The sequence below is a fragment of the Leptonychotes weddellii genome, chromosome 6 (assembly GCF_054177405.1).
Source record: "Leptonychotes weddellii isolate Sample4059 chromosome 6, ASM5417740v2, whole genome shotgun sequence".
NCBI classification, from domain to species: Eukaryota; Metazoa; Chordata; class Mammalia; order Carnivora; family Phocidae; genus Leptonychotes; species Leptonychotes weddellii.
This window is the reverse complement of record NC_138374.1, coordinates 105,579,181-105,589,341: the sequence shown is the minus strand read 5'-3', so window position 1 is coordinate 105,589,341 and position 10,161 is coordinate 105,579,181. Positions and strand designations below refer to the sequence as shown.

The 10,161-nt window shown below is 43.1% G+C and overlaps 1 protein-coding gene across 1 annotated transcript in view; it reads right to left on the bottom strand.

The window, feature by feature from the left end:
- Positions 1 to 10,161, bottom strand: part of KCNH1 (potassium voltage-gated channel subfamily H member 1) — a 207,284-nt gene that overhangs the window by 173,761 nt on the left and 23,362 nt on the right. Inside the window, exons 2-3 of the mRNA XM_081823202.1 lie at positions 6,699 to 6,822; positions 3,063 to 3,169 (exon numbers count right to left, since the gene is read on the bottom strand). Of these exons, the coding sequence (XP_081679328.1) occupies positions 3,063 to 3,169; positions 6,699 to 6,822 (231 nt within the window). The remainder of the gene's footprint in view (positions 1 to 3,062; positions 3,170 to 6,698; positions 6,823 to 10,161) is intronic.

The following is a 10,161-nucleotide window of genomic DNA, read 5'->3' as shown; positions in this document are numbered from 1 at the left end:
TTCTAGACATCTTTGTGTAAATCAGAAAGAGAAGCTCCTCCCTCAACACAGATGTAATGTTAGGTATGGTGCATGGAGGATTCAGCAAGCAAACCATAAGTTGGTTTCCAGTTGCCCTCTACACAGGGAATAACCTCCACAACCATATATGCTGGCCCTGCCTTGTACCCACAGTCTTGGAAGAATGGCCAGGACACTGGAAACCAGGTCCTGGCTCTGCATGACCTTGGGTAAGGAATTGGAACTTCTTATACAATGGGCATAAATAACATCAGCCATGCCAACTTCACGGGGCTTAGAGAATCAACATTTTAAAATAGAGTGGAGTCCTATCTTCGACAGAGTTTATTTTCTCAAGCCAAAGCGTAAGGTAAAAATCACATATGACCACAATTACTCTTGAAAATTCTTTACCACCACCCTGGAAGTAGAGCCCCATGCCTAGGCTGTCATGCCCCCTTGGAGACTGGCATGCATCTCTTAATACGCCTACTGCAACCTCAAAGCAGAGAAGAGATGCCCGTTCTTTGGCAGGACATTAGTTGAACCAATTGGCTTACATGCGTGGGCCCTGTCTACCTAAAGTACAGAACTTCAGCTATAAGAAGCACCTTCAGTGCACAAGACGCTCATAATACAAGGCCTTCAGCCCCGGGGGGCAATTGAGGGAACGGCGGCTTCACCTCCCCCATCGCACACTTCCTCTGGGGTACATGCTCCCTAAAGGGAATGGCAAGTGAGATCACTGACTCAATTTAAATTAAGTTTCCCCTTCTCTCCTTTGTGTGCCAAACACATATAATTTCAGCAAGTTAAATGCACAGTCTAATGAAGCTTGAAAACTCTGAAGCAAAATATAAATGCAAAGCATTATTTTTATGATACACCGACCCAATTAGTATGCTGTGTCAAGGGGAAACCCACACTGTTCAGTACGCAAAGCTCCCAGCGTGGAAAACCTTGAATTTACTCTATTAGCTCAGGACACATGGACACAGCAGCTCCTCCCCATGAAAAGGCCAGTGTGCTCCTCGTAAGTGCCGGTGCTCTGGGTTGTGCTCCCCATGGTGAAGGACCAGCATAGAGCCATTTACAGTCTTTCACCCTGTTCCTCTCCTGCCGAATAGTGGGGTAGGAACTCAACCTACTGGCTGAAGGAGGGAGACGAAGCAAGGCTCCACGCAAATATGAAAGCTACAGGACCAACCCTCCTGGATTAGCTGATGCCCCGAGCCAGTCTCTCATCAGCTTCAGCACACGGCACCAAGCAAAGGGTGCTCTCAGCTGCCTGCTCCAACACTCCAGACTGAAGACCCAGCTCCTTCCAGATGAAACATGTGCCCTTTGCTTTCCAGAGCAAAATGTATCACTCTGAATGCCACCAAGATAAACACGTAGCCTCATGGGCCATCTGAGCCACTCTGGAAACGTGCTATTGAACCTATGACCTACCATCCAATCCTACATATAAAGAACAGAATGCTTTACAGACAAAATAGTTTTTGGTTGTTTTGTTTTTTAAGATTTTATTTATTTATTTGACACAGAGAGAGAGCAGGAACACAAGCAGGGGGAGTGGGAGAGGGAGAAGCAGGCTTCCCACTGAGCAGGGAGCCCGATGCGGGGCTCGATCCCAGGACCCCGGGATCATGACCTGAGCTGAAGGCAGACACTGAAAGACTGAGCCACCGAGGCACCCGAAAATCATTTTTTAAAGCCAAAAACACAGCACTACTGGACATCTCTGCAGCCCCCACTATGGCCATATACCCCACTGGCCCATACGTCCAACATAGCTCACCTCCATTCGATGGGAAACCTCAGGAGAGAAGTGAGTTTTATACCTGTGTATGGCTATTGACCAAAATCCTTCATTAACATGCTTAGTGGAAGTAACTGTAGCCAAAACAAATACAAATGCACAATCCACTCTGAATATTAATACCATCTCTGACAGAAAACTAAGGTCATCAGGAGAAGAAAATTTTATTCAGAAACTCTTTTTTTCTAATTCCAGTATACTTAACGTACAGGTGAACAACATAGCGACTCAACAATTCTACACATTACTCAGTGCTCATCAAGATAGGTGTACTCTTAATCCCCTTCCCCTAACAGGGCATCTACTGGTGTTACCTGCTGTGCTAGGTACTGTGGAGGACAGATTCAGATGATCTGGCCAGAGTCACTGTCCCATGTCTTCCTTTCCCCCAAGAAGGCTTAAAGTCTATAAGTATCATGGGGCACCTGGGTGGCTCAGTTGGTTAAGCGACTGCCTTCGGCTCAGGTCATGATCCCAGGGTCCTGGGATCGAGCCCCGCATCGGGCTCCCTGCTCGGCGGGAAGCCTGCTTCTCCTTCTGCCCCTTACCCTGCTCGTGCTCTCTCTCTCTCTCTAATAAATAAATAAATAAAATCTTTAAAAAAAATAAGTCTGTAAGTATCTTCAGCTAGCAGCTCATCATAAGTAAACCAATAGGAAAAACTTTACCTTGGCAGAAAAAGAGATGAAGAAGTCTTTTTTTCTTTTTAAGATTTTATTTTTAAGTAATCTCTACACCCAACATCGGGCTCAAACTTACAACCTCAAGATCAAGAGTCACATGCTCTACCGACTGAGCCAGCCAGGTGCCCAGAGATCAGGAAGTCTTAATTGGGGGCGCCTGGGTGGCTCAGTCGGTTAAGAATCTGCCTTCAGCTCAGTCATGATCCCAGGGTCCCAGGATGGAGCTCTGCATCTGGCTCCTTGCTCAGCAGGGAGACTGCTTCTTCCTCTCCCTCTGCCCCCGACTTGTGCTCTCTCTTTCTCTCTCAAATAAATAAATAAAAATCTTTAAAAAAGAAAAAAAAAAGTCTTAATTGGTTGGTGACAAGTTCACGTGTTCCATAAAGAACAGTGTAACTCAGCAATCCACACCATTTATCCCAACGTACACAATAGCCTCACGTAACAACATTTAGCTAACAGGGGAGAAGAAGATCCAAGACAACAACAGAGGAAGAGGACCTCTTTTACTATTCCAAGCACATAAAGGTATGGTTCGCAACAGTCTGAATACTCACTGTTCTTCTTGTACATCAAAATTTCAAAGGAATTCATCTCATAGTTCTCAAATGTTTGCCGCACCTTTTCAATTGTGTCTTTATCGGTCAGCTCCCCATACATAAAACTGCAAATCAACCAAAAAGCTCAAGTTAGTTTAATAAATATTGAGTATTGTACCAGCATATGTTAAACATCTCTCCTATACCTAGCACCGTGCTATGTGGAGTGAACACACACACACACAAACACACAATGAAAACATTCACTCAAAAGAGACTTACTGATTCACCAGCACTCTATCACCACCTCCCATCAAAATGAACAGAATAATAAGGGGAGACACACAGAAAAGAGTGGATCAGAAAACAGTGTGACCAACACATACAGAGTTACAGAACACAGAATTCAGGCACAGAGCCCTGCGTGGTCAGCAAAGGCTTCCCAGAGGTAAAGGCAAGTGAAATCTAAAGAGCAGGTGGAAATTAGATGGGGAAAGGAGGGAAAAGAACATTCCAGGTGAACGAAAAGTATGTGCAAAGGCAGAGAGGTGAGAATGAGGTTAATTCTGGAACCTGGATGTAGTTCAGTTCACTGTGACTGGAATAGACACAATGAGGGGAGATTTCACAACAGATAACAGAGAAAGATAAGCACAGACCAGATCATGAAGGAACACATGGCATGATAAGCCATGTGAAGTAATTTAAACCTTATCTTGAAAACAATGGGGGGAGAGACTCTGGAAGGTTTTAAGCAAAAGAGTTCCATAATCAGATTTGCATTTTAGAAGTACAACTCTGGGAAATTTCCTGGGAAAGATGGCAGAGTAAATCTGGACCACGGATTCTTTCCTCTTCTAATTCCCAAGCAAATAAACAAAAGAATAGGAAAAATCACAAAAATTCATCAACCAGAGAATTGCACCAAAGGGTGCAATCTGATGTTCTAAACATTAAGGCAAAGCTAAGGAAAGAAACAGAAGATTCAGCCACTGTGTGTGCAGCTCTGCTTCCTACCCACCCCACCCCATCCCCCAAAAAACCACTGGGTTTAAAAAACTGAAATGATAAAATCCTACAATTCTTACCCACACACCTCCCGACTGCTCACATTTGGAGAAAAGTAGACTAAGGGGGGAAATAAGTAGCATGAAAGAAAATGAGAGAAAACCTCCAGATAGAACTTCCTACTAATTCTGGTTCTCAGCAGAGGCAGGAAAACTGCCAGGACTGTCCATTTTCCTGGGCCCCATTGTGAATATGGTTTGTCCATCTGGGAATAAGATACACCCCCAGCTAGGTAGAGTAAACCACGGCACAGGAAACTGACAACATGGGAGAGGAGAAAAGCCATCTCTCAACGGGGCAGGAAAAGCCAGTCCTCAGACAAAGGTTCTCCATGGCCCCAGCGAGCATTTCCCCTGTCCACCTCCGGCCTTCATGCGACCAGAACAAGAAGGACACCAACACTCAGCCCCCAAGCCTCGGGTAAGGTGGAAGCAGGGATATGCATTCCTAAACAATACAATCCCCGTCTTCCAAAACTGTGCATACTGAATGCAATCTTTCTCGTGACGACTTGAATCACAGAGTCCTAGAACTGCAGAGCCACAAAGAACCTCAGAGGCTACCAACAGCTCCAAGGCCTTGCTTGGCTTGATACTGGACCAGCCTTGAGCTTACTGCAGGCTTGCGGTTGCCCGCGCTCTGCAAGGAAAACTGCCCTCGCTGTTGACTTTATGAATTCTGTGTCACTTCTGTTACTATGCCCCTTCTCAGCTCTCTGAGAGACATGATTATCTGCGGTTGCCCTTGTGCTTCTCTCGTGGAGCACTCCGCTCTTCATCTATAAATCAGGAAAACGGATAACCGAGCGTGTTGAGTTATCTTTAAAAAGATGGCTCGATCAAGACTAAATTAGCCCTGCCTGAGAACAAGAGGACTTCTCCTAGGAGGCAAAACGTAAGCTCTGTGACCATCTTATTTAGCCAGTTGCCTTTTTAGCTTCCTCCCACTTTCTCTTTCTGAGTTAATTTGCTGGATAAGTGACCTCCCTTTAAGCGACACGATGGTTTTACAGGCCGGCCATTTCCTTCACAAGGTGAAACAAATCCCTGTACAATGGAGACTTGAAAGAAGTGAGGGGCCATAATTACACCCAGCTTTCATTAGTCTTACGTACTTCCTCAAACTATAATTTACTGGTAGCTGTAAGTTTCCTTAACCTGGACATTAGATTTCAAATACCTGCAATGCAAGAAATAAGCACAAGAGGCTCCTGAGCTATTAGGAAGGTAGCCAGCACGAAGGCAGGTTTACTTTATCTTTAGGAAAGGGACACCTTCAGGGAAATAGTAAGTTTCCTACAACTGTGCATGAAAGAAAAGGTGGCTAAATTTGCAAGTTATCTTATCTGATCTTCTTCAAGGGTCCGGTTAGAGCCAATAAGAAGCAAGAAAGGGAAGGAAACGTTGCTCAGGTCACACCAGAAAGTGAGGCTATCTCTCCTGATTTGTTTTGATTATATATATGCAAATATCGTTGTAGATGCAAATACAGAGAAAGACGCTAACGAGGATTACAGCACACCACAAATGTAAGAGAATTCTATCGCAGGACTTAAGAGTCACAATTTCTACACCTTCGAGGGAAGAAGGGGAATCTTAAATTTCCCATTTCCCAGCCCCAAACACCTAAAATTTAAGAAAATGGTATTTTCGAAGCACTTAATACTTTTCACCAGAACTAGTCACATGGCTGATTTAAGACCATCAAAGTGCAACTTCTGGAAACCGAAGACGATGCGTGTGTCAGGTTTTTCCACCCTTCAGAGACGACTTTATTTCTTGATTTGGCAGGTCTGGGAAAATGATTCCACTTCACGCAAACACCAGTGAAGACAAGACTCCGAAGAAGGAGTGAGAAGGACTGAGAGGAGCCGAGGGCTGTGCTGAGCCAAGACCTTGCCAGGGCACCGCAGCGGGGCATCTGGCAGGGCCGGGCACAGGCTCTGCTCGGCTCCACACCTTGTAGATGCTTTAAAAGAGCCTTTCTAGTGCCCTGGCCCAAGGGTACTGCTTGGTGAGGAACCCTTTCAAATGCCCAGGCGGCGTACGCTCTTAACGCCATTTGCCTCTGCCCTCGAGTGAGCCACCAGAGATGTGACAGCATGAATTAGAAGGCAATCGAATCTCAGTTCTCTTCTCTTTTTCTGGCAAAAGCCCTATGAACAAGGCCCTTGGCTCCAACATCGTAGGGATTCTTCTCAGTCACGTAGTCTCAAAAATTAATCTAATCACCTAAAATTTTATTTCATTTTCATTCCCTTTTATAGAATCATCTAACTTTCATATCACTTTGTCTAACACCTCATAAACTTCTGAGTCCCTATTTTCTAGATAAAACGACTTTCCTGAGTTTCCCTAGGTGTCCCCGTCTCAGCGACTTACAAGTCCAGTCAGTTTGCAGAGACCGTGTTTGAAGCCTTCTTTGATTCCCCGGTTATAGTGCGTGAACGAGAGACGACATTACCATAAATGTTCCTGAAGAAACACGAAGTGAGAGAAAGGCAATCCCCACACTGAGTAAGCCGTTTTGTTTTTCCAGAAGATACCATGATAGACTGTTCAACAGAACCACCCCGACCATAAATACCTGCAGGTACTGCTTTTTTGCATCACTTCCGCCCTGTGATAGCCAGACAGCTTGCAAAATCCGTCATTGCTGTACACGATAGGCCAGTCCACTATCTGGGCATTCCCCAACACAAAATTAGTATCTGTTAAAAAAAAAAAGAAGAAGAAGAAGGAGGAGGAGGAGAAAAGAAAAGAAAAAGGCACAGGAGGCAAGACATTAGTTGAGATTCAATGAGGACATAAATAATGTCAACCAATCCAGGTCTCTTGGCTTCCCTCTAAAACAGTCTCTTCAACAGGAAAATGGCCCTGTGAGGAATATAAAAGAACAGTCCTTTAGAGCTGAATATTCTGAATTCAAATGCTAAGGTTATTGTCCTCCAAGAGGAAGTTAGCAAAGGATCATATTTAACCAACCAACCAATGAATCCTGCAGAAATCCAGTGATTCCCATGAGACATGTTCAAGTCCTAACTCATCTCAATTAAAGTCCACGGGTACTCTGGAGCAACAGAGAATGCAAAAGGAATTTCTTCTGGGCTCCATCTAGCATCTTAGCCTTGTCAGTCTTTTGGCCAAAAGCTACAAATTGGCCTTGTTGACCCTGATTAGCATTTACCCATTCTAGGAGGAGAAAATCTTCTTAGGCAAAGGAAGGGAGATGGAGGATTGCCTCGTGCAACACACACACCAGAGAGCCCTCCTCTTGGTAAGGAACTGACTAGACGCTCCTAATACTAGAGCCTTATAGAACCTGATCAAGATGCTTGCAATGGCAAAAACCTTCTTGCTGAGATTTTGTAGCCACAGAAGCCACATTTCAGAGCTCTTTCACTGACCACCAGCCCACATTCACTTCGGATGCAGGGATTAAGAGGGCCAGAGACGTATGGCTGCTTGGTGTGTTCTCACCACTTTCCACGTTTTTCAAGATCAAAAGTCTCAGTACTTTCTGTGCTCAGGTAATCAACTGTCCCTCTTTTTCTCTTCAAGACCTTAAATTAGGCAAATAACATCCAGAACTTAAATATCAGCATTATTTTAGCTTGGCTCTCTCCTTCCCACAGAATACTTACCCCTTCACCAAGAAAAGAAAAAAAAGAACATGCACACAACCCTTCTTTTGTTGTAAACGGGAGGGGTTTTGTTTATATGTGCATACCGTGCAAAGGGAAATAGTAGTGACATATGATGTCCTCATTTAATTGGGAGGTTAATTTTGTTCTAGCACAGCATCTACAATTTATTCACAATATTGGGTAACCATCCCTCCTTATCTATGTGGGGAGGAGTAGAGGAACCAAAGGGAGGAGAAATAACTAAATATGATAATCTATTCTTAAAAATGCTTTCATCTATTTAAAAGGAACATAAAACACAACTTTCAGGAAGTTAATCTATACACCTGTTAATTTTATAAATATACTTTTACTGAAAATCTACAACCAGTCTTTCCCTCCATCTCGCCCATATAATCATGAATACTTCCTGAGTACCAAGCACATTACGAGACCCTAGAGATATCCAGCCTGATGAGATGTGGTCCATGCATTCCAGGAACTTATCAGGACAAAAAGACATGTGCACAACTAACTAAAGAAACCAGTAATAAAATGATTAACTCTGAGGGAGGTAAAGGACTATGTCTCAGAGGGGTCACATTTGAACTTGCTCTAATCTGGAAGGATGAGTAAGACTCATTCAAACATTTGAATGCCTAACATGTAACTACCACATATGATACAAAAACAATATTTAGAGAAGTGAACATATATTGCCTGCCTCTGGTAAACTCAAGAGGTTGTGGGAGGAAGGGAACATTCCAGGCTAAGGACCAGCATGAGCAAAGGTCTGGCAGCATGGAACACATAAAGACTGGCATAGACAGACAAAGGGCAGCCAGGAAGATTGGCAGGAGATGAGCCTGAAGACCAGACTGGGATGGGCTTGACTGTCAAAGATCTTTGACAATTCTGTAGAGACAAGATAATCCTTCAGGTATACCACTAGGATGGCTATAATAAAAAAGACAACAGCAAGTGTTGATGAGGATGTGGAGAGATTGGACCCCTCATCCTGGAACCCCTGTGCACTGCTGATGGGAATGTAAAATGGTGCATTCAATTTGACAGTTTGGCAGTTCTTCAAAAAGTTAGGCATAAAGTTACCATATGACTCAGCAATCCTATTCCTAAATAAGTGCTCAAGAGAAATGGCAACATATGTCTACACAAAAACTTATACATGAATGTTCATAGCAACAGTATTCATAATAGCCAAAACGTGGAAACAATCCAAAATATCCATAAACTGATAAACAGATAGACAAAACGTGGTATCTATTTGGCAATAAAAAGAAACAAAATACTGATACATATTGCAACATGGATGAACCTTAAAAATATTATGCTAAGTGAAAGAGGCCAGACACGAAAAGTCACCTATTTTTGGTTCCATTTATGTGAAATGTCCAAGCAGCAGCAAATCCATAGACAGAAAGTAGATTCATCGTTGCCAGGAGCTGGAGGAGAGGGGTAGGAAGATGGAGTGACTGCCAATGGGTATAGAGTTTCTTTTTTGGGGTGATGAAAATGTTCTGGAATGTGATAGTGGTGATGGATACATAACTCTGTAAATACACTAAACAACTGTACATTTAAAAAGTATGAAATTTAAGGTATGTGAATTATTATCTCAATAAAGATGTTATTTAAAAAGGGGGGGATAACCCTTCATGTTGATCTTCTCTTCCTGAGTTATTCTTGAACAGAACAACTAAGCCCTAAAAGAAGTACAAAAATCATTAAATCAGAGGCGGCTGGGTGGCTCAGTCAGTTAAGCGTGTGACTCTTGATTTCAGCTCAGGTCATGATCTCAGGGTGGTGAGATCGAGCCCTGTGTGGGGTTCAGCGTGGAGCCTGCTTAAGATTCTCTCTCTCTCTCTCCCTCTCTCTCCTTTTGCCCTCCCCCCACACACACGTGGCGCTCACTCTCTTTAAAAAAAAAAGAAAGAAAGAAAGAAATTCATTAAATCACCCTTAAATGTATATGAAGTCCAGTCAGTTTAACTTTCTTGTTGACTCCTGAAAGTATAAGTAATTTCCCTCAAAGACCTCATATAGTTGGGAAAAACTGAGCGAGCTCTTTCATGACTAATGCCCCACTAAAGTTATGGGCTAAGAGGGAATAATAGCCAGTTATAGATAATGATTTGACTGCATGTGTTTATTTTCTCTCCTATCCTAGGCACCTTTGAAATAAAAGTAAATGAATTAAAAAGGTAAAAATCCACACAAAAATTAAGAGTAAAAAAGAACAGAAAAAATGACAATGGAAGAAGCAGAAATAATATAGGAAACAAAAAATAACTTTTTTTTTTTTTTAAAGATTTTATTTATTTATTTGACAGAGACACAGCGAGAGAGGGAACACAATCACGGGGAGTGGGAGAGAGAGAAGCAGGCTTCCCGCCGAGCAGGGAG